Source organism: Anabrus simplex, chromosome 5 (assembly GCF_040414725.1).
Source record: "Anabrus simplex isolate iqAnaSimp1 chromosome 5, ASM4041472v1, whole genome shotgun sequence".
NCBI lineage: Eukaryota > Metazoa > Arthropoda > Insecta > Orthoptera > Tettigoniidae > Anabrus > Anabrus simplex.
This window is the reverse complement of record NC_090269.1, coordinates 404,602,242-404,627,179: the sequence shown is the minus strand read 5'-3', so window position 1 is coordinate 404,627,179 and position 24,938 is coordinate 404,602,242. Positions and strand designations below refer to the sequence as shown.

Genomic DNA, 24,938 nt, shown 5'->3' with positions numbered 1-24,938 from the left:
CAAAATTACATATTCAATCAAGTTTCTTGTAAAAAATATCTACATAAATGATGATGCTTGTTGTTTAAAGGGGCCTAATATCTAGGTCATCGGGCCCTAATGGTACAAAATGAGGTGAAATGTAATGACAAGTTAAAAGTCCAAAATCCTCCACTGACCAGAATTCAAAACATGAGGATGAAGAATGAATGGATGGATGGATATGACAAAACAATCAGTGGATCTGACCCGCAATGCCTCACATTCACAGAAACTGACATAAAACAATAGTATTACTGACCAAGGGACTGCTTCTATAGCACAATACTGAATCGATGATGCTTGTAGTCTAAAGGGGTCCGAAATCTAAGTCATCGACCCCTCATAATGGTACTTATCGCTAGGAAAGTAGAACCATGGTATTTGTCATGTTACGGTACTAATCAAAAGTAGTGTTGACTTGCGGTATTCCACACATTATGGTACTGCTCACAGGTAATGAAATTCGCACATGTAGTACAGACCTATGGTGTTTTGCACTTTGCGAAGCCATTTACAGGCAACACAAACCTATGGTATTCATCACATAAGTGTACTAACCACAGGGACTCATACTATCCCATGGTGTTCCTCATATAGTGGGTACTAATCATAGGCAAGCCAGAACCATGATGTCGCTCATATAGTGGTACCAATCACAGGTACTGTAAAACCTGACAGCGCACTCTGTTGCTACTAATCACACACTTACTGTCAGTTCCTCTTCGACACATCTACCATCAACTTGGCACCCGAGGTTCCATCTTGGTTCGAGACCTTTCTAGATCAACCTCTGTACTTACAACTTGCTTCATAAGATCCTTCTTTCATGCATCATTTCAACAGTGTTCAACTCATATCACATATTAATACGATATACACAAACATATAAATGGGACAAGCCGATATAAAGAACTTTCCAATTAACACTTTGCTTGTCAATATCAACCTGCAGTGATATGTAAACTTAATTTATCTATTCTCATTACATTGGACACTGTATTAAAATTCTTCTTCTGTTAAGCCCAAGTTGAAGCCCAATTAGAATATTCTGAACATTCTATTGTATATACTCGCGAGGAACTTGTTATGACTAAGTGTTTGTTTACTTCTTTTAGCATGTCAAACATGGCTATAATGCCTCTCTAAAAATGAACCAGACTGTTTAACAGATAAAAATACGACAGATCAGAAGCTGATAATTATATTTTACTACAAAATATATAGTACAAAAACTGAATTCTCTTTTAACTTGTCATTCTTTTTAATTACAATAATTACTAAGGTGTACACCTTATTATATAAACGACTTCCATTGTATTAAAGACTATCAGCTTATATGTGTAAATATTATTTTAGTTTTAACATGTATATATTCTATATTACTATAAGAGTCACGATCAATATATTTTATTGTCTTTGTTTAATTTGTCCTAGGCTGATGATGATATACAGTTTTGTCGAAACTGGTACCAAAAGTTTATAAACGTGATGATTTAACAGAAATGTAGAAATGTTCACGTAATATATAGTATTGAAAAAGGTGGATCTTATTATTATCTTTGTTTATTGTACTATTTACTGTCCTGAAAGCTATACTGATGTTATGTTTTTTTAGAACATTAGTGATCTGGTGAATAGCCAGGTTGTTATATGTAAATGTGGCGTAATTATTTTTCTTAGGTTCATCTGGTACTAATTTGGAGGATAGTTTAATTTTTATTTTATTAATTAATCGATTGACCATACTTATTTTAAAACCATTGAAATGAGCTAATTGTCTTATATATTTTAGTTTTTTTTAATTATCCAGAGAAAGTGGAAGTTTTAGAGCCCTATATATTAAATATGAAAAGCGGGTTGTTTTTGAGTCTTAGGGTGCAGGGATGAATCTTTAATAGTTATGGGTGAATGAGTAGGTTTCCTATAAATACGAAATTCAAAGGTGTTATGCAAACGCGTAATTGTTAGATATAATAAATTTAAAGAATTTTTGACTTCATCTTCTTTGGTACATTTAATACTAGGGTCTATTCTGTTTAATGAATCCAGTATGTCATCACTATACCTCGGATTTGTAGGTGGTAATAGGTTAGAATGCAAAGTAATTTGGTTTGTAGGAAGTGTCATGCAACCTGTTGTACCGCAATGTAGGAAGAGTAGCATAAATTCAAGGATTTCTATAAGCTGTACCCCTAATATCTATGCAAATCTCATAGCATAACTGTTGTACAGTGTAGGGTACAATTGTTACTGGCTTAAGTAAGTTTGCATTCTAACCCATCAGTACCTAATAATCAGGACTGTAGTCATCACTATTAGTAATGTCTTTGTTTATAACCACAAAAGTATCATCAACAAATCTAAGCCAAAAACAAATGCCCTTTATTTGTGAAATGAGTTCTGTATGTTCTACTGAATCCATGTAAATATCAGCTAGAATGCCAGAAAGCGGGTCCCCCATTGCTAAGCCTTTTTTGCCGATAATATTTTCCATTAAAGGAAAAGTAATTATTATTTAGAACGAAATTTAATATCTTCATGAATTCTTCTTTTTCCATCTAAGACCGCTGTGTTTATTGATGTTACCTTGGATAATTTTGACAGTTTCTTTAGTAGGGATGCTTGACCTTAAGACTGACAATAGGCTGAAGATGCCCAAAAACAGGGAAAAACATGTACCTATGTAGTGTATACAAATCACTTAGAATTTAATCACCACAAACGGTGAATTGTATTGAATAGGTGGTTACAATAAATTTTATTCTAATAGAATATTACTTATTGTTATCTTCAACACAAACATGAGATTAGTTACTTGTAACTTGGCTAAATAGATCTCGAGCAAACGTCACATTTAGAGTATACTCATCCCGGGGAAGATTTTGATATGCATATGATTTTAAAATCTTTGAAAAGAGAGGGGGGTCTATAGGAAAACCAGAACAGTTTTCCTCCATTTTCTCTTATACTATTGATTTTCTGTAAAATCCATGGACTGCATGTGAAACGTATCTTCATTATAAACAACTTTTCTTATGTTCATAATTTAGCTTATTCTTCAAATGATGCAGAAAATAGTAATTTTCTGCAAGTATCATGCTCTGCACTGAGTGACCGACAGACCGACAACGAACCTACATGTTACCATGGCAACGTCTCAGACTGCTAGCCAGCAGGGAAGAAACGTATTGCCATTTTCATCATCATTCCTGTAAACTCGTGGTTGTTCCTTGCACAGAAAGCAAGAGAGACGTCAATCGGCCATTCTGCGGGATACTGGCGGAATATCGTTGGTGGTTATAACCGTCCTCAAATAGCTTAAGTAATAACACCATAAGTCATCTTCTTATCTGTTTACCTAAGATTCCCAGCGCCTAAATTTCTCCTCTGTTACCGCATTCTTATACCCGTAACTCATACCTTCATAATTTATTGAGGGACATTTGATTTTCCAATACATCCACTTGGTATTTATATATTTGTCCTATCCAACAGTACTCAGATAAAACCCTATTTTCTATTAATTTCAACTTTCTTAACTGTATTACTTTCTACCTTAATTACTCCGTATGTATGCGAGTGCTAATCCTGAAACCTGGAAACTCTTTTCTTTGAGGAAAAATCCAAGCTATATAAATATATAACTTTTGGCGCCGGAAAATATCAAAATACGAATGCAATTTTAATAATGGTGCAGACCTTTGTTTCGGGATAATTGGTGGCTAAACAGTAAGTCGTATTACAAAACAGATAGTGCAATCCCCGTTCTATTAGGAGAGATCGACAACTTTGGTCTTATGACTTATGTCCTGTCTCGATTGTTGATACGTTTAGACAGCACCTCATTTCTTGATTACAATCAAATCTTTCGAACTCAATTGTGATTGGCAGTAGGAAATGTGGCCTTCCGTTATCCTGAAAACTTCCTCAATGCCTACCTTACATCAGAAACAACGTATTCTGACCTTCCTGTTTTGTTTCTAGGATAGCGCTAAGAGCATACAATTTAATTTAATCTTACTCACTGCCTTTAAAGTAATTTACAGAAGAATCCGTATACAATGTAGAATACCGTAGCAAAGCACGGGTACATTTGCTAGTTTATAGAATATAAAATTATTTATAAATATATTCAGTTGTTAGACATGTCTCCTATCACATGGCCAGCAAGAATTGCATATACAAACTTTGTAATGTGAATGTAGTACTCTCAGCACTATACTGTACATGTGAACTGATTTTAAAATTCTTAGCCACATAACTTTTCTTCTGTATTGAATCAGGTCAGCATCATCCTGCTGCCATAATTATATGACAGTGGACTGTACTTGCTGTGACTGTCTGGCCAGGGTCCCCAAAGAGGGGACAAATGGCTAAGGGCAGAGGAGTCTTTCCTTCGGAGGCCAAGCAAAGCATAATTTCACCAGCACCATTGTCCAGCTCCATGGCTAAATGGTTAGTGTGCTGGCCTTTGGTCACAGGGGTCTGGGGTTCGATTCCCGGCAGAGTCGGGAATTTTAACCATAATTGGTTAATTCCCCCTGGCACGGGGACTAGGTGTAGGTGCCATCTTCATCATCATTTCATCCTCATCACGACGCGCAGGTCGCCTACTGGCATCAAATTAAAAGACCTGCACAAGGCCTCTCCTGAGGCCACATGCCATTTTTTTACCAGCATCATTTTCCTCCTCCCCATAAGCTCAGTTGATCACGACACCACCAAGAAGATTTCCTTTTATGTTTAGAAGATTATCAAAATATTTCTTCTGGCTGTCCAGTGATTCCCTGGGATCTATTATGAGTTCACCTGAATTATCCAAAACACTGTTCATTTCCTTCCTCCCTCCCTTCCTAAGAATATTTACTACTGTCCAGAAAGGTTAACCCTGCTGCTCGACCTAGCCTTTCCAGGTTATTACCAAAATCTTCCCCGACTTCTTTTTGGATTCAACAACTATTTGTTTCACTCTGTTTCTTTCATCTACGTAGAATTCCCTGTCTGCATCAGCCCTTGTTTGGAGCCATTTATGATAAGCCTTCTTTTTACTTTTACTAGCTGCTCTCACTTATTATTCTACCAAAATGTTCATTCTTTCTCATCATTACACACAGTTGTTCCTACGCATTCCCTTGCTGTTTCTACTGCAGCAATCCTGTATGTGTTGTAGGTACGATATCATAACTGGTGTAAAACCTTCAATTATTATGTTTAATATTTTATTTATTTATTTAGTCTGATCCAGCACACCTTAGATTTGCCATAAGACACAGAATAACACACAATAACAATTTTGAGGGAAGATAAAAAGATTAATGTTTAAAAAATGATAGGTTACAATTAACCATGTTAAATGGCATGAACTCCATATAAATGGTGACGAAGAATCGAAACGGAGTATTTGATGAGTGAGACGACTATCTCATCCTGTAGGCTTCTTGCTAGTTTATATTTTTGTCGCCATGTGACGAAAGATTTGGGAATTGTTTCCCTCGCGCCAAAGAAAAGTCCAGTCACCGTAATTTTTTTAAGGTTATACGGCTCAAGAAAGAAAGGGATGGTTGGATTATAGATATCCTTTTTCTCATTGTCTACGTCAGTCAGCTGAGAGGCTGAAGATTCAAAGCGTACCGTAGGATCAATAATTTCTGCTTCGTTCCTCCGTCTGTCAATCGCTATAATATCAATCCTGCGAGTGCTGCCTCCTTCGGCGAGGCAGTGGACTTCTTCGTACACTTCTAGATTTTTGAGACGAAGAGCATTAGCAATCAGCTTTCTGATAATGTTATGGCGTTTGATCCTAAGCAGTTCTCCTTGAGGGCAACTCCCCAGCACATGTGGTAAGGTTTCATACTCACTGCAGTGTCTGCAGTGGCCTGTGCTGGTAGAACGTCCCGGCAGAGTACGTACTGGTGCAACCATCGCGGTCATCTTCAACATCTCTCTCCATTCCGAACAAATTAAACCATCTCTTCTGGTAACCCAAGAATTAGCAGCAGGAACTTGAGCAAATAACTCAACACCTCTTCCTTTTTGTGGATATGCACACCAAGCTTCAAATTCGCGTGTTCTAAGTATATCTTTTATTAAATGTTAAACATGACATGTACATGATTTCCCTGTAAATATGTATTATAAACTTTGTATAGCCTCAAATACATACTGTGTATAGGTTTAACCTCAAAATCCCTATGGTCGAAAGCGGTAGAAAATTCCATAATGTTCGTATGTTAGACTTATTTTACTATAATTTGGTATATATGAAGGGTTCTGGAAACTTACTGTATTATCCAGATACATGTAGAGACATTATGAATGTTGTAGAGATTTCCATGTGTATTTGTAAACAGTAAACGAAAGTTCGAGTACCCATTCGACTAGCAGGTTGTTCGGATAGTATATATATCGAGCTGTCAGTCAGGGAGAAGTCAGTTCTTAGGACTCAGTCAAGTGTTGGACTCTGAGTCAGGTTGGACTCGAAGGCAAGTGATGGACTGCGAGTGACTGTTGGGCTCCGAGGTGGAGTCGGCGAATTCAAGAGAGTGAATGTTATAGTACGCAAGTCAGTGTTGTTGATATCTGTACTTGTTAGAATCGACTTCAGGGTACTCCACTATTAAGAGTTGTAGTGTCATTTGCTACTGTGTATAATTGTGTGTTGTGACTTACAGTGTGAATAAAGTAATTTATACAAGGAAGTGAATGTGTTCTCGTGTGATATTTATTTACATAAAATAAAATTGCATCGCAGAACGATATATGCTTACCCGTTCTCCTTCTATATCCTGAACCTGCTTACTGTCCACCGTTCAGAACTTCTCACTAGACATATCCATGTAATTCAGTCTAATTACCTCGTCCTGGAGATTTTCTGCCCTTATTCGTTTGCACACAGATTTCACTTTCTCTATCCTAGGCTTAGAGATACTTAGTTCACTACCACAACCACAACCAAAGCTATGCACAACCGAATTCAAATGATAGCAAACAAAAATGGTTTCAACGAAGACTTCATCAACAAATTAATATTTAAAATCAAAAAACACCTAAATCAAAATTGTTTAAGGAACCAAAGAATAAGAATGAATTGTCAACTTAACAATAATATACGCCATATAACCAACTTGTTCAAGAAACTTAAAGTAAAAACAGTATTTAAAACAACTAATAACAACTTCCACCTTTTTCATAATTCCGATAAGATTAACCCCACTAATAAATTTTACAATTCAGAAATTTACAGACTAGAATGTGAAGAATGTAAGTCAAGTTACATGGGACAGACATGATGGAACTTTGCAATATGTTACACTGAACATACCAACTTTAGAATGCATAATAGATTTTCAACCATAGGCGAGCACTTGACAGACCTCAAACATAATTTTAGTGAGATAAAATAAGATTTATGTATCCCAAAAATTTTATAAAAAGGCACCCAGCTCAACATTACCAAGGAATTTTTCATTTAAACTGACCAGTACACTAATCCAAATTATAACTGCCCACTGTCGGCAGCCCTGAAGATGGTTTTCCGTGGTTTCCCATTTTCACACCAGGCCTTAAGTAAGGCCACAGCCACTTCCTAGCCCTTTTCCTGTCCCATTGTCGCCATAAGCCCTATGTGTGTCAGCGCGACATAAAACTACTTCTAAAAAAACCATAATATACGAGGCCATTTTCACACAAAAATAAACTCTTATTCTTTCTTTCTAAACTATAATGAAGATAAATTAGTGACAATAAGTTGACTTATAAACAAGTGATAAAGTAAAATGGTCAGGAATAAAGAAATCCTACAGCATTTGTCATAGTACTAGATATACCTTTGGGGTTGCCTTATAAATAATTGAAGATATATTTACTTCTAGCAAGCTGAAGACAGTCTTCATGTATACTTAGTGTTCACACCAAAAGGAAACTACGAAAAATGCGTAATCCTTCAGCAAAATTTCTAGATCCCTTCAGCAAAAGGTATGTTACTGTGATATTTATCCAAAATTATCATGTTACTGCTGCTACTCACCAAGAAGACCAGAGCACATCCATATCGTAAAAATACTGGCAGCCACTCGTGGCAGGCTAAGTTGTTCCTCTTGCAGAAGAGACTGAACCAAATCTTGAACAGTTGTATTGGGGCCATCTTCGAGATCCATGTGAACTACTATGCGAGACATTAGGTACACACACAGTTTCAGAGCTACACAAAGGGAAGATAAGATTACCCACAAACACTTTTACATACATACATACATACATACATACATACATACACACATACACACATACATACATACATACATACATACATACATACATACATACATACATACATACATACATACAGTACAAACATCACATATATTATTTACATATATGCAGTTAGTAGAGTTGATAATGTTATCGATTTTTACGTCTCACTATCAACTTTTGATGGTTTTTGGAGAACCCAAGGTGCCAGAATACTGTCCCACAGGAGTTCCTTTACATGCCAGTAAATCGACAGACACGACGTTGACTTATTTAAGCACCTTGAAATACCACCATACTAAGCTAGGATCGAACGTGCTAAGACCAGTGTCTCAATCATCTGAGCTATTCAGCCTGGCCAAGCAGTGTTCTTTAACCTGCCTCCTGACCCATATAACTATGATATTTTTAGTTTATCCTGTTCGCTTTCATCATCCATGAATGAGCATGTTACCCTCCTGCGAAATCTCAAGTTGCTGATTCAAAGTGACATGTTCCAATGATGCAAAATGAGGATCACTTGCAATTTTAAGACACATATTGATATGCGAAGTCAACATAGTTCTTCCTGATGATGGCTCAGCTACACTGCTTCAAACTGAACCTCTTTGTAATTTACAGTATTCCACTACATCTGGTTCAATGTCATAAATGATGCAATTATTCCCAACTGGAAGAATATACAAATATATAAATTCATGAATCACTAGGAACATTTCATCAATTTTTCCCATCAGACCTCAATGGAATAGAGCAAGAGTGTCAACTGTTGGTATTTACTGCATTAGCATACATGCTTCGTAGAATTATAGAAGGTTATCAGGAGAAGAGCAGGATTTTTAGTCAGGCAACTACAGAATTATCAACAAGAAATCAAAGATGGGAAATGCAGGAGTTGGTTTAATAATTAATAAGAAAATAGGGCAGCGGGTAAGCTACTATGGCCAGCATAATGAATGAATTACTGTCGTTGAGATGGACACCAAGCCAATGCCCACCACAATAGTGCAGGTTTATGTCACCTGTGGTGGGACGGCAAACTGAAAATTGTTGTTGTTTCGTAAAATTGTTGTTTTTACCATTTTATTTTTCGGGGCAGATCAAGAAATTTATCTATTTGGAACTGTAAATGAACATTGCATTCTTTCCCTTCTTCCTCTTATCTTCCTAAAATCTCTTCATCCTTTGGCTGTGCTCCTGTTTCCACAATGTTCCTGTCTTCTTCTCATTTACTATAAATTCTGTTTTCCTAAATTTGTTTCTGAATTCTTTTCTATCTCTTATCGTTTGCCTGTTGATCCCCACCTGAGTCTTCCTCTATTTCATGATACCAATTTGTTTTCTTGCTTCAACTGTTTACCATATCAAAGATTTTCTTTGTACGTCTGTTGCTGCCCATTCTCTGTATGTGCCCATGGTGTGTTTTTTTTTTTTTGCTAGTTGTTTTACGTCGCACCGACACAGATAGGTCTTACGGCGACGATGGGAGAGGAAAGGGCTAGGAGTGGGAAGGAAGCGGCCGTGGCCTTAATTAAGGTACAGCCCCAGCATTTGCCTGGTGTGAAAATGGGAAACCACGAAAAACCATTTTCAGGTCTGCCGACAGTGGGGTTCGAACCTACTATCTCCCAAATAATGGATACTGGCCGCACTTAAGCGACTGCAACTATCGACCTCGGTCATAGTGTGTTAGTCTGCGTTTCCTGATCAGGTCTGTGAGTCCATCAGCGCGCTGGTACAGCTCTTCAGTAGGTCGATTCATCCATATGCCATCTCTGTGTATTGGTCCAAATATTGTTCTGAGAATTTTACGTTCTATTTTTTCTCTATGATGCCTGATGCTCCAATTGTGTTTTTTTCTGTCGCATACAATGCTTCTGGTAATGTGACTGTTTTGTAGTGTCTAAGTTTGGCCTGTCTTGATATGCTTTTCTTATTATAATGTGACCATGTGAGTTTGTATGCTTTCTTGAGTTTTTTCGTTCGTTTTATGTTAGACGCCTAGTTTGATCCTCCTATTTGTATGTATTCCTCTATATATTTAAATTTTTCAACTCTTAACGGATCCATATGCAGTATGCATGGTGTGCACATTGTTGTTCTGTCGTTCCATGTATTGAGTCTTCTAGTAAGATATCTGTAGACCTGTTTTGGCAGCTATTAAATGCTGGTGTTCCAGTGCTTCCTTTGCCTCCTGTGTATTATTGCTGAGTATGGGTATCTCATCGGCAAATGCCAGGCATTTTATGATTTTTTTTGTTTCACGTGTTATCGAGCTCGATAGCTGCAGTCGCTTAAGTGCGGCCAGTATCCAGTATTCGGGAGATAGTGGGTTCAAACCCCACTGTCGGCAGCCTTGAAGATGGTTTTCCGTTGTTTCCCATTTTCACACCAGGCAAATGCTGGAGCTGTACCTTAATTAAGGCCATGGACGCTTTCTTCCCACTCCTAGCCTTTTTCTATCCCATCATCACCATAAGACCTATCTGTGCCGGTGCGACATAAAGCAGCTTGCAAAAAAAGAAAATTTGTTTTTCACGTGTTCTTCCCAGCTGTATTCCTTTAACTTGTTCCTCCCACTGCTTGATAATTTTGTCGAACACCATGCTGAACAAGAGCGTCTGTCTGTCTGTCTGTCTGTCTGTCTGTCTGTCTGTCTGTCTGTCTGTCTGTCTGTCTGTCTGTCTGTCTGTCTGTCTGTCTGTCTGTCTGTGGAGTTGTACAATTTTTAAAATTCAAAAAAAGTAACTACACTGTTTCTTGTTTGCCTAACTTTGAAATGTGTTCTCAAGTTCCAGATCTATTCGATGCATGATCTCCCTTTTCTGAAGCATGCTTAGTATTCCCCTATTTGTGGATCTGCTTGTGGTTCTAATCTGTTTAAAAGCACTTGAGAGAAAATTTTGTATGTAACTGGTATTAGCAAAATTCCTCTGTAATTATTTGGATCTGACTTATCACCCTTTTTATGTAATGGATTAATGTACATTTCCATTCCTCTGGCACTTTCTCAGTGACTCAAATTTTTGCGATAATCTTATGGATTTATTTGGTGATGTTTTCATCTTGGAGCTTCCAGATCTTGGTGATAATACTATCCTCTCCTGCTGCTATGTTATTTTTCATTTGTTTTATGATTTCCCCTATCTCTTATATTGTGGGTGGATTAGAATCGGGGTTGGATGTAGTTTTCTGGAATGTTAGTTTTTCTGTGGGTTTCTTGCAATTAAGAAGTTATTCAAAGTAATGTTTCAGAATTTTACAGTTTTTTTCGTGTTTGTTTCCAGGGATCCATCTGTTCTTCGGAAGCAGAGGTTAGGAGGTTGATAGCCCTTAATATTTTCTTTGAAAGTTCTGTAAAAATTTCTTGTGTTATTTCGCTTGAAATCTTCCTCAATTTCTTTTAGCCTGTTATTGTCGTATGCTTGTTTTTCTCTTCTGATTTCCTTCGATAAATGTTTCTGAACTAAGTGAAATTCCTTCCATGTTCCTGATGTTATGTTACTGCTGAACTTCTCCCATGCTTGTTTTCTTCTCTCAATGGCTTCATCACAAATTATGTTCCACTATCTATGCTTTTGTTTTCTAGGAGGTTGTCCCCAGTACATTGCCTTCTGCACTGTCTTCGGAAGATCTGTCCAAGTGTCTGTTGAATGCTTGTGAATTTGTTCAACGATTTTATCCCTGTTTATCTTCAAGTATTCTGGATCAGGTTTGACTATTTTGTTTTGCACTGTCTTTTTCTGTCTTGGGATTGGCCTAATCTTAACTTGTAGTAAATAATGATCAGACTCAAAGATTCCTTAATGCTTTCTGACATTTAAAATTTCCCACAAATTTTTCTTGGAAATGGCCACAGCATCAATCTGGAATTCTCCCCACACTGTATTGGGTGTTTTCCATGTTGTAAGTTTTCGTCTTGGCTTTTGAAATTGTGTTGACATAATTTTGAGGTTAACATTTTGACAGTATTTTATGAGGTGTTCCCCATTTTTGTTTGTGTGAATGTGTGCTGAGTACAGGCCTGTTATTTGTCTGTATTTTCTCTCGTTACCTAATTGTGCATTGAAGTCTCCCATTAAAAGTTTCACAAGTCTTTCTGGTATGTTGTTGGTTCCTTCTTCCATGTCTTCCCAGAAGTCTTCAATTTCTTGTGGCTTCTTTCTGTTATGGTCATTTGTAGGTGCATGTGCACTGTTAATTTTGTATCCTTTATTACCTGATTTGAAGGAGAGTGTGGAGATAAGTTATGATATGAAACCGAAGTCTATGATTTTTTCCATGACTGATTTGTGTACTGCAAATCCTGTACCAAACAATAATGGTGTTCCTCTTCTGACAGCAGGTATACCTTTGTAAATCCTGTAATTTTCTGTGTTGAAATGATTTTCATCTATGAAGCTCGTCTCTTGAATGGCAAGAATTTTTAGGTGAAATTTTTCTGGCATGCCTGTGAGTTGTTTTAGTTTTCCAAGTATGAAGAGAGTGTTTGCACTGAGAGTGCCAATGTAGTGTTTGCGAAGAGATTTTGAGAAACTCCGACTCTTCTACTCACGATGTTCCTGGTCCCCAGAATCCGATGACCAGGAAAGTCCAGTGCGTTCACTGGGGCCTGGGGTAGTGGATTTCTTTCCTTTTGTTCCATCATGATTACTTCAAGTTGAAGTTTGCTGTGGTGATCTTTAATAAAGATCACGATAATTACAGGCTTGATTGTTGAGATCAAGCGATATTTCACTGCCACACCAACTAGGTGAACAGACGCAGACCACTAGTTGCTGGATACCAGAACAGACACTAGTGGATTTCTTGATGTTGAAAAATGTGTATGGGACCCTCACCAGGATTACCTGATTCAAGAACTGGAAAACATCCAAAGAAAAGCAGCTCGATTTGTTCTGGGTGATTTCCGACAAAAGAGTAGCGTTACAAAAATGTTGCAATGTTTGGGTTGGGAAGAATTGAGAGAAAGAAGAAGAGCTGCTCGACTAAGTGGTATGCTCCGAGCTGTCAGCGGAGAGATGGCGTGGAATGACATTAGTAGACGAATAGGTTTGAATGGCGTTTATAAAAGTAGGAAAGATCACGATATGAAGATAAAGTTGGAATTCAAGAGGACAAACTGGGACAAATATTCATTTATAGGAAGGGGAGTTAGGGACTGGAATAACTTACCAAGGGAGATGTTCAATAAATTTCCAATTTCTTTGAAATCATTTCGGAAAAGGCTAGGAAAGCAACAGATAGGGAATCTGCCACCTGGGCGACTGCCCTAAATGCAGATCAGTATTGATTGATTGATTGATAATAATATACAAAGAAAATTTTTTGATAGAACCTCCCCTACAATGCTAATCTTGGTCTTGATAAAAATACACTACAATAAGTTTGACAGAACATTGACCATATGAATACGGATGAATGCAGTATCAAATCATTATGTCCATTATAATGGCACAGAGAAGTAGTGTTATCTATGGACTGTCAGCAAAACAAGATGGCTGACACTCAGGGCACAAAAGACACAAAACATTTGTACCAAAAACCAACACTAAATGATCCCAAATCCATCAGATAACATCAACATACACTCAACACACGCCACATCGTCACAAACACTGCCAGGAAGCCACAAATGAAGTACGGTTCCCATCCACAAACAGAGATACGATGCACCAAATCTACAGACGACTGTCTACCTCCGCCATTATTATTATAAAGAAAACTGAATTTCAGTACTACACAGAAAAATGTACACCCTATGGAAGGAATGGCTCTTTCGTTCTCATGTCTCACTGGTGCCAGAAACAAGTCATGTTTATGGTGTCCTGCAGAACATCAGAGAATTTAGGAATGATGCCAGAAAGAATTCTGGAGTCCAGCAAGTGTCAAGCGTGTTATGGCAGGTATTTTTTTCTAAATTACTACTGTTGAACCTTGTGTTAAAATGGTGAATTCACTCACATTACCTTTAAAACTGTCAGCGTTTATTTGGCACAAAGAATATTACCCGAGTTCTGAGGTTAAGGCTACCAACCCTCCGGTGCCTGCAAACACAGCTGTCATTTTGGTTGCCTTCAATTGTTTCTCAATGTAGCATCTTTATGTAACATCAATTAATTGTTTAATAGTCATACACCATAAGGTCGTTGTATTTGTTAAGAAAGCAATGATTTTAGGTTAAAAAATAGATAAATGACATCTTTAAACCAGTTTCTGAGTGTTGACGAACAGTGTAAATGTTCTTTTTTTTTTGCTATTTGCTTTACGTCGCACTGACACAGATATGTCTTATGGCGACGATGGGATAGGAAAGGCCTAGGAAGTGGAAGGAAGCGGCCGTGGCCTTAATTAAGGTACAGCCCCAGCATTTGTCTGGTGTGAAAATGGAAAACCATGGAAAACCATCCTCAGGGCTGCCGACAGTGGGGCTTGAACCCACTATCTCCCGATTACTGGATACTGGCCGCACTTAAGCGACTGCAGCTATCGAGCTCGGTGTGTAAATGTTTATTAATACAGTTAATTTATGTTTTTTCTAATATAATTTTGAAAGTTAGGATTTTATCTAAATGGACCTAAAGAGTTATGTTTAATAAACAATATATTAAAGAACCTGATAATCTTATTTGAGAATTCAAGCACTACCAATTTACGATTCCAGCAAGGTTGTCCAGCATTCTTCCACACATCCTGTTGTCCATCTATTCATTTTAGTTATCCTTGTTAAGCGTATTTGTTTATCTGTCTTTGCTTATTTATTATTTTACTGTTTTTATGTGTATAATGTTACCACGTGTTACACAGCTGACACCGGGTGGGGGCAAATATTGTTCCTCTCCACATCATGTCCCCACTCTCCACCATTCCTTATCCAACGCCATGTTCCAGTCCAGGTCCGTTGTCCTATGCTGTTCTTCACAGAGTCCATCCATCATAATCTTGGTCTTCCTCGTCCTCTCTTCCCTGTCATCTGTTTCTCCAGTACTTGCGTTGGTAGGCTTTTATTCTTTCATCCACTTGACATGTCCAAACCACCTCAATCTGCTCTGTTCCAGTTTGTCATTTAGTTTTTGCACATTTAGCTCTTTTCATATGTCTTCATTTCTCACTCCATCCCACCTTATCTTCTGTTAACATACTCCTTAAGAATTTAATTTCAGCTGTCTGTACTCTACTCTCATCTCTCTGAGTTTTTGTCCAGGTTTCAGCTGCATATATCATTACAGGTAAGTATTATCCCTTGTATATTACTTCTTTAACCTTCATTGGTACATCTTAACTTCATATTAATCTCCATACCTAGTAGTGTAAGGCACTCCCCAGTTGTGTCCTACTAATTTACACATCCAGTCTTCCATTTTCTGTCAGCCCACTTCCCAAGTATTTGAAGTGTTCTACTATTTCCAGTTTTCTGTCTCAAATTTTGAGAGCTCCTTTTCCTTTTTCACTTACTATCACCAATGTCTTGCTCTTCTCCATGTTGGTCCTCAATCCCCATTCTTCAATCTTTCTATTCAGTACATTCAGCTGTTGTTGTACCTCATCCTCATTTTCTCGCCAGATCACATCATCATCATCTGAAAACATCATTACATTCAATCTTTCCCCTCTACAATCTTCCATTGCTGCCTTTCAATTGTTTACAACACCATTATGAACAGTAAAGATGACAACATGCTCCCTTGTTTTAGGCCATAGTCAATTCCAAACAATTCTGTTCTACCCATTGTTGTCTGTTGTCTGCAACAGTTATCACATATTGCTTTTATCATTGTTATTAGCTCCTTGCCAGTGACCCTGTGTGTCAAATATGATGTTGAAATAAGAGAAATCCATAATATTGTGCATTAAACTTTAAAATTACGTCCAGTGCTTTGCAATAATTTCACACAGTGCTCAAATATAATGCGAGGAATAACCACGTCATCTACTTTGCAAAAACGCACATAATATCTGACTTTCAAGTCAGTCACAATATTCTGCAACTCATAAGTCAACTTACACATTGGTTAATTATCACACAGTAACACAAATATCTAATAGCAGTGTAAAATACACAGACAACTCTAACACATGGCACTAAACACAAGATTATCATTATTACTATTTCCTATTAGTGCGTGCTATTTAGATTCATTATTATGAAATATTAATTCTTCCCACAACGATCATAAAAGAAATTGAATTCAAAATGAATCTCTAACATATTATCACACCACGTGGTCAAATTTTCATGAATGATAGAACAAATTCCAAGAAATAAGACCATTCAAATGTATAAACGTGACAAATATTACCTTCGCAAACACTTTATTCACTAATTTAGTTTGGATTTACATTAATTTTATTTTGAACATAGTGATTATTGTTTCGAACATGTCCACACACTTGACTATGCATTGAAGATTTCTGTCACCAACTATACTGAGAACTCTAAAGAAAATCACCACAAACAGACCTCCCTATTGAAATATATGATGAAATGAATGTATTCTAGAAGAACTTCTACTAAGAGGAAAGATGGCATCATAGCTGGAGCAAATATTCGTTTACAGGAAGAGGAATTAGGGAGTAAAGAGTAGTTAGTGGGACGTAAAACCAATAACATTATTTATTATTAATAATTAGGGAGAGGAATAATTTGTCAAGGGAAATGTTTGATAAATTTCCAGGTTCTGGGAAATGAAAATGAAAACCTACAACCTGTTTTCCAGTCATTGACCGAATCAGGGATGGAGTGAATGAAGCCCCCCCACCTTGCTGCAAGGATAGGAATTGTGCCAGCTGCTGAGGCCTGTCACATTCTTCTGGGGCAATGATTAATGACTGACAGATGAAATTAAATGATACTGGAGAGTGTTGCTGGAATGAAAGATGACAGGGAAAACTGGAGTACCCGGAAAAAAACCTGTCCCGCCCGCACTTTGTCCAGCACAAATGAGAGGTCAACGCGCTGCCGCCTGAGCTACAGAGGCTTCAGATCTGGGAAACCATTTACCAAAAAAAAAAAAAAAGACCCCAGGTAAAAAATTGGTAGTGAATCAGTCACCTGGGTGACAGTCCTAAATGCATATATATTCCATGCAATCAATCACCTCTTCTGACTTTCCAGTCAGCGTCATGACGTTTATTACTGCCACCTTTATTATGCTTTCTACTGGTCACCCACTTCTCACAGTTACCCCAGTATATGAATTGAGTGTCGCTTCCAGAGAACTCCCTAGCCCTTCCCGAGGCTGATTTAAAGGTACCATTTTCGTTTTGGACTGTTATTAGAATGGGCATTTTAAAGCTACTACCAGCAGGTGATGAGACTGCTCTTAACATGGAGTACAGATGCCTTATGCAGCCGCCACCCCTAACCTCAAGTAAGATGCTGGTTGGTGAGTTCCAGTGTCATTTCCTACACGGGGGAAGGGGGAGGTAGCATCATCCCACCTAAGGAAACTCATCTGCCTGAAGCCATTGGTCGCCTTAGGGGATCGGGTTATTTACCATCGCCCAACACTCCATCATCTGCCCACATTGTTCTGTACTTGGCATGTACTTGAACACTCGCATTCTTATAACTTGTGTCCTGCCAATGCACACACCCACACTCCTTTCTCACACTGGTAAATAGATAAACCATGGTTAAATCTAAAATCGGGACATACAAATAATATTCACATAAATCACATAAAAAAAGTATAAATGAAATGTTATTAAGTATAATCTTCAAAAATAAATAGATTAATTAATTAATTAATGATCTAATATGTAATGATACACTGTATCTATCTAAACATCACATACATACAAATGAGTAGCTCACATTTTAATGCATTTTGTAGGGACTTTTGTGGCTCGCCAACTTGTAATTCCAAATTTGTAGCCACAGTGTTTTCTTTAACCTGCTGACTTGCATCAGTGGAACCTGTATGAGACTGCAAAGCCCTTTCCCAGTCTCTTTCACGCTCTACATAGCCACCAGCAATATTAAGATGAGGCTTTTCTCTGTCAAACCGCTGAGATACAGTGTACAGTAAACCAACATCATCAAATTTGGAGTCAGAATTTATACTGAAGTCTGCTCGTATGTAGTCATCTCGATTTCGGTCCCGGAGATAGTCACTAAAGGAAGAAGAAGAAAAAATTAACACACCAAAATAGACCTCAACTTTGCTTTTTTTTTTTTTGTGTGTGTGTTTTTAAAAAACTAATTGAGATGTGCTTGATGAAAATATTCTAGTAATTTAATACATCTTTCACAGTAAATTTCCAAATTCTGTCAAGACTACTGTGAAACTAACCTCAGACTTTAGTAGCAATATTATCACAATGAAGATAAATCCAGGACAGTAACTGCAATTACACCCTATAGGAAGAAGAGGCAACGAAGTTGGGAAAAGAGAATAGGTGTTTTTTGTTTTTTTTTTCCCTCCCCTGGAAACAGTGGGAAAATGGCCAGATAATACTTACCATAGAAGTAGGAGAAATATAACAGGGGCTTCCATTGTTCCATCGTTGGACACACTTGTGAATGATTGGCTGCTGAGAGTGCTCTTGTCTCACTGTAGTGATATAGTAGTTCAAACCTGTGTGTGTGTGTGCGTGCGTGCATGCGTGTAATCCATTTAGTGTTATTTACATATTGGTATTTATTGCTTATTGGTAGAAATTAAGAGTAGCAATATTTATTTACACTGATCAGCCAGAACATTATGACCACCAACCTACTATCAATATAAACCCGTCCAGGCAACAGCAGCGTCACCTGACGAAGAATGACTGCTAGTCAGACACATGCATGCTGCATGTAGTATCGGTGAGTGTGCTGTCCGTGTGTACAATGGGAAAGGCGCGAGATCTAACCAAATTTTACCAAGGACAGATTGTGATGGCCCGGAGGCTCGGCACGAACATTTCAGAAACTACACTACTTGTCGGGTGTTCAAGGAGTGCTGCGATGAGTGTCCTCAACAAGTGGCAAAACCAAGGTGAAACCACGCCCAAACATCGAGGGATTCGGCCACCCCTCATTACAGATGTCAGACGTCATAGGCTGGGCAGACTGGTAAAACAGAACAGGTGGCAAACTGTGGCGGAACTAACATCAGACTTTAATGCTGGGCAGAGTACAAGTGTGTCTGAACACACAGTGCACCAAACACTCCTATGGATGAACCTCCGCAGCTGATGACCCATGCATGTGCCAATGTTAACACCACGACATCTGCAACTACGACTGAAATGAGCACGTGACCATCGTCACTGGACGTTGGTGCAGTGGCAGAGCACTGAATGGTCTGATGAATCCCGATACCTTCTTCAACATGCCGATGGGAGGGTGTGAATCCATCATCTTCCACGGTAACAGCTCCTCGACACCTGTACTGCGGGACGGAGACAATCTGGCAGCGGCTCAATTATGCTCTGGGGAACATACATGTGGGCATCCATGGGTCCAGTGGAGCTCATGCAAGGCATCAAGACGGCCGAGAAGTAACGTACACTGGTTACAGACCACGTACACTCCTTCATGACGATCTTGTTTCCCAATGGCATTGGCATTTTTCAATAAGTTAATACACCATGTCACAAGACCTGGAATGTGATGGAGTGCTTTGAGGAACACAGTGGTGAGTTGCAATTGATGTGCTGGCCCCCCAACTCGCCAGATCTTAACCCAATCTAACACATTTGGGATTTGATTGAATGCGTGGCATCAGATCTCATTGTCCCCCTCCCCAGAATTTACAGGAATTAGGTGACTTGTGTGTGCAGATGTGGTGACAACTGAAGCGTTAGTTAGCAAATACACTTGTTATGTCATATACTTTAGACAATCAACTGTCTGCGCGATATATATTTAAATTGTGTCTCTCATTGGCACTTGTAATTTTGGTGAATTATTTCATTCTGTTATGGACCTTGTATTCACGGCCTAGTGATTGTACGGAGCTGTGATATTACCACGATTATGTGAGACTGGAATTCTATTATATTTGAAGTATTGGATGAATAAAAATTTTGTATCTGGTGGACTCTGGTAAATTGTGCCTAAGCACTTTGAACTCTTTGCCTACTGGCTATCTACTCTGTCTATACGTGGAGAAGTGAATCTTTCGTCACATAGTTATACTGTGTGTTATTATCTCTAATGGTATAAGTGCATTGCGGACAGCTACACGAACTCTTACGCCATCTATGAGACTACATGGCTACTATAGTGTGTGTTTAGACAGCGCCCACCAGGGCAAAAATCGGAGCTATTCCGTGTCGCTCCTAGCAGGGAACTTGGAAGTGCGCTGGTCTACGCTTGGTGGTGTTTGAAGGCAGACGTTGTCTCGGAGCAATGGCTTACATTACCGCGGCAAATACAATACATCTGCAGACTGGTATAGGGTGATGCCCTAAAACCTTCCCACATGGGGAATTATGGTTGTTTTTTTTAACGTGTAGCTTTGTATTATAGTTCTTCTAGTGTAAATATGTAGTTGTAAGAATGTGAATATGTACAGTTTATTTCTTACTGGTGAGTTGTAGCAATAGTTCAGAACACGGTTGCCTTACCTAGGCATATATGGATTAAAGTAAGTACGCCATTATCATTTCCTTGTGCTCATATTTTGTTTCTCTTGTGTGAGTTTGTTATACGATTATGCGTGTGTCCTTTGTGATTTTAAAATATATCTTAGTTTTGTGGTAAGACATCATGTTTCAAGTGTGTTCTGTGTTTAACGAACTAGGCCATTATTGCCTAGGTAATTTCAAAATTCTCCTCCGCCTTGATTGAAGGTAGATTTTCCCTTGGGTTTATTTGTTTTCTGTATTTTTGTGAGTGATTATGGCCTTTGTTTAATGCGTGTGCCGTTCCTATTTGAATATTTTGAAAATTTTGCTGTCGTGCTGTGTGTTTGGTACACATTACTACGTGTGATTTTGTCGTGATTCTCGTCTAAATTTTTCGTACATCTTTCTGTGTGTTTAGGCCATGTTTGAACTAACACTACGCTTACACTCTTGTTTCTAAATTTTTTTAAAATGTTCATTATTATTATTATTATTATTATTTTCGTTAATTTAAATTTTTTCTCTCTCTCTCTTTGGGAATATTTATTTGGGTTTAGTTAGTTTATTTTCATCCCTATTGCAGGCTTTTAATGAGATTCTTGTTCTAATTATTTTGTAAACCCACAATTATGTTAACGTTTGTCAACAATGCCATTGTGACGTGTTCATTTAATCGAGGGCTTGGACATCCCTAGTGCGAAAGATATGGAGCCTGTTCTTATCTTATCGATCCTGATTGTTGTTTATCTCTTTGTGCCTGACGGTTACGTAACCTTTTATTATTATTGGAGATATTGTGAATTGTCGCCAGCGTGATAAGAGCATCTTGCGGATTGCTCCGTGAATATTATACCTTGTTTCCTTCTGAAATCATGTATTTATTGTTTTGGTCTCGGTGATGTTATGTAAACTGGATCTATCCTGTAAATTATGTTTCAGTATTTTATTTATTGTCTCTCTTTAACATGACTTTGTGATTTTAAATTTTGGTTTTATTTGGGTTGTGTTTTAATTTTCTGGGTGTGTCTGCTGTCGGGACATTATGGTTGGTATTTGCTGTGTTCTGTGTTAATGGTGATACGTCGGGTTTCTTCATTAATATGTGGTTTGGTGGGATTTTAGCTTCCACTGGGGTGCTGTCAAAAGCCCTCGATTTACAATCCAAACACTCTCTTTTTCTGTGTTAAATTTTAAATTCATTTAATATTAATATACTTCAAACATATGTTTATCATGGGTAATTGTTAAGCTAAGCTGATGCATCATTATATATTTTTTGGGGATAGGAAGGTACTGAAATAAAATGAAATGGCGTATGGCTTTTAGTGATGTAGATGTTGATTCCCATAGGGAACCTAAAATATTTTTCCCGAATGAGTAAATTTATAATACCAATATAATGGTCCGTTATTGGACATTATAAATTTTCCAGCTAACTCATTCTTGGTTGCCTGCGTTTCGCCCTCGTGTGCTAAGTTAGGCTCGTCAGTTGGGACTTAGCACACCACCCAAGACGCAAGGCTTTTAGTGCCGGGAGTGTCCGAGGACATGTTCGGCTCGCCAGATGCAGGTCTTTTGATTTGACTCCCGTAGGCGACCTGCGCGTCATGATGAGGATGAAATGATGATGAAGACGACACATACACCCAGCCCCCATGCCAGCGGAATTAACCAATGATGGTTAAAATTCCCGACCCTGCCGGGAATCGAACCCGGGACCCCTGTGACCAAAGGCCAGCACGCTAACCACTTAGCCATGGAGCTGGACATATGAAGGTACTATTTATTAGGGATATTATTTTATTTACATCCAAGTCTTTTATTTAATGAATATTCATTTTACTCCTTAATGTTGTGGGTTGTTTTTTTTTTTGTTTTTTTTTTTTGGCAACTTTCATTATTCCTCCGAATTATTTATCTTTTTCAAATTTGGTGTACAGTTGTAACCATTATTTATTAATTATATTTTTATTTTTATTTTATGAAAATTCTGGTGTCATTTTGAGATGAACTGCCTCGTGATTCCTAGGATCCCCTCCTCTATCCTTTTTTATGGGTAGGTTCCAGCACTCTTCCTTGTTACCTTTTATTTTGATGTGTTATTCTCTGTTTCGGTTTCATTTGCTCCTTGTTTATATTTATCTTGTGTGCACACGTTCCTATGATGCACATCATTCATTATCATTGCTAGGGGGTGTTGCACAACTCCCTTCAGGGACCTACCAAGGCCTCATTGCTTCCATGCCAGGATGTGTCGCCTCTGCTATCCGTGCCAAAGGTGGACATACCGGCTATTAGATAGGTGGTCATAATGTTCTGGCTGATCATTGTAAATATCATATCAAGTAGTTCAGTTGGTGTTCGGTAGATGAAATGTTCTAAGCAACCTGGGCGACTGCCCTAAATACAGATCAGTATTGATTAACTGAAAGTAGGTTAGGTGTACCTGTGTTTTGAATTTAGGTTGAGGAAAATAAGAAATACATGACGACAGCCTGTCGGGTATTGTGGGAAGGAACATGAATTGGTAGCAACTGGAGTAAATTGGGACAGTCAAGGAAATTACCAATACATTTGTGTATGAAACGTGCGTTGACATACCTGCGCCTAGTCCTAAGCGACTCAATACACACATCAGTTTTTGACGTATAAACAAAAATTCACACCGCCAGTTTTCTTTCAGGTCTGAAAGGGGTAACGGGATGTAAATAATTGTTTTTTTTTAATGTGGTTGGTGTGAAGGTGGTTTTTCTATGTATTCTGAAATAGAAATGGTTTTCTTTCCAATTTGTATTGATATCTAGAAACTTGAGGGAACCATCTTCTTCTTCCTCCACTGTAAACTTGATATTTGGGTCCAAAGTGTTCAAGATATTTAGAACATTCTAACTAGTGTTGAATTTCTGATTTATTATAATGTATGCATCATCAACATAACATAACCAAAAGTCTAGCCCTTTAATGTGACCTATGATCTGAGAATGTTCCAAGTGGTCCAGGTATATATTGGCTAGAATGATGGAGGCCGGGACTTCCCGCTGGTGTTGGTGTTGGATTTGCCGTGAAGACAAATATAGTTGCTAATCGCCAACTTGCCCAGACTACAATTAGTGAAAGACTTATGAATCTCCGTATGTCACTCTCTGGAGATAGTTTCACAACTCTCATCTCTGCTCGATGCTCCTACATTAGATGTTGATGCAGATGCTAAGAATGAGTTCTATAACTTGCTTTCCACAACCATCTAAAGCGTACCAATTGAAGATAAACTCTTTGTACTAAGTGACTTCAATGCTAGAGTTGAGGAGGATAATCTGCTATAGGAAAATGTGATGGGCAAACAGGGGCTCTGTAGTTGCTATGCCAAAAGACTGCTGCTTCTCGGTCTATGTACTGAACATCAACTTTTCATACTAATATGCAGTTTTGCCTATCTGATCCCTTGAAGACCACATGGATGCACCCTCGCTCTAAGCAAAGGCACATCTTTCATTACATCATCACTTGACAATGTGGTAAGGATATCCTTATCACCAGGTCAGCTAGAAATATCGATGATTGCTGGATGGATCACAAGCTACTATTCTCTTGACTTAGGATCAATCTTCGCCGTAAACCACCAAGGCAGTTTCAAACTCCATCCAGGCAGAAGTTTGATACATCTAAACTTTAAGATGGATCCACTGCCATGAATTTCTACAACATGATGTCTGACATGCTGGCAAATGCTCCAGTCAACACAAGAAAGAGCAGGGGAATGGGCTATGTTGTGGAAAGTAATCGCAGAATCAGCTGAGAAAACCATCGGTTTTAAGAAAAAGGTAAGACAAGACTAGTTTGATGACAACAACAAAGAAATTTTGGTTGTCATCAATGCTAAACGAGAAGCCCATCCATCCCTTCTTCAAGATCCATCTTCAGAGGCAAAGAAAGCTCACTTTCTCGAACTCAAGCATAAATGCCAGGAGCAAATAAGAGAGATAAAGAAAAACCAGGAACACGAAAGTGCTTCAGTACCTTTGAGTAATACAAATACAGAATTATTTTGCAGAAAATTGTTCAAAATTGCTTTAAGGGCCGATGACCTTCGATGTTAGGACCCTTTAAAC

At 38.2% G+C, this 24,938-nt stretch overlaps 1 protein-coding gene across 9 annotated transcripts in view; it reads right to left on the bottom strand.

The window, feature by feature from the left end:
- The window catches only part of Bili (FERM domain-containing protein 8 Bili), a 208,961-nt gene that overhangs the window by 142,428 nt on the left and 41,595 nt on the right, over window positions 1-24,938 (bottom strand). For all 9 annotated transcript variants that reach the window (XM_067147768.2, XM_067147770.2, XM_067147764.2 and 6 more), the window contains 2 exons: window positions 18,089-18,387; window positions 8,048-8,221 (listed from right to left, as the gene is read on the bottom strand). In XM_067147768.2, coding sequence (XP_067003869.2) covers window positions 8,048-8,221; window positions 18,089-18,387 — 473 coding nt within the window. The remainder of the gene's footprint in view (window positions 1-8,047; window positions 8,222-18,088; window positions 18,388-24,938) is intronic.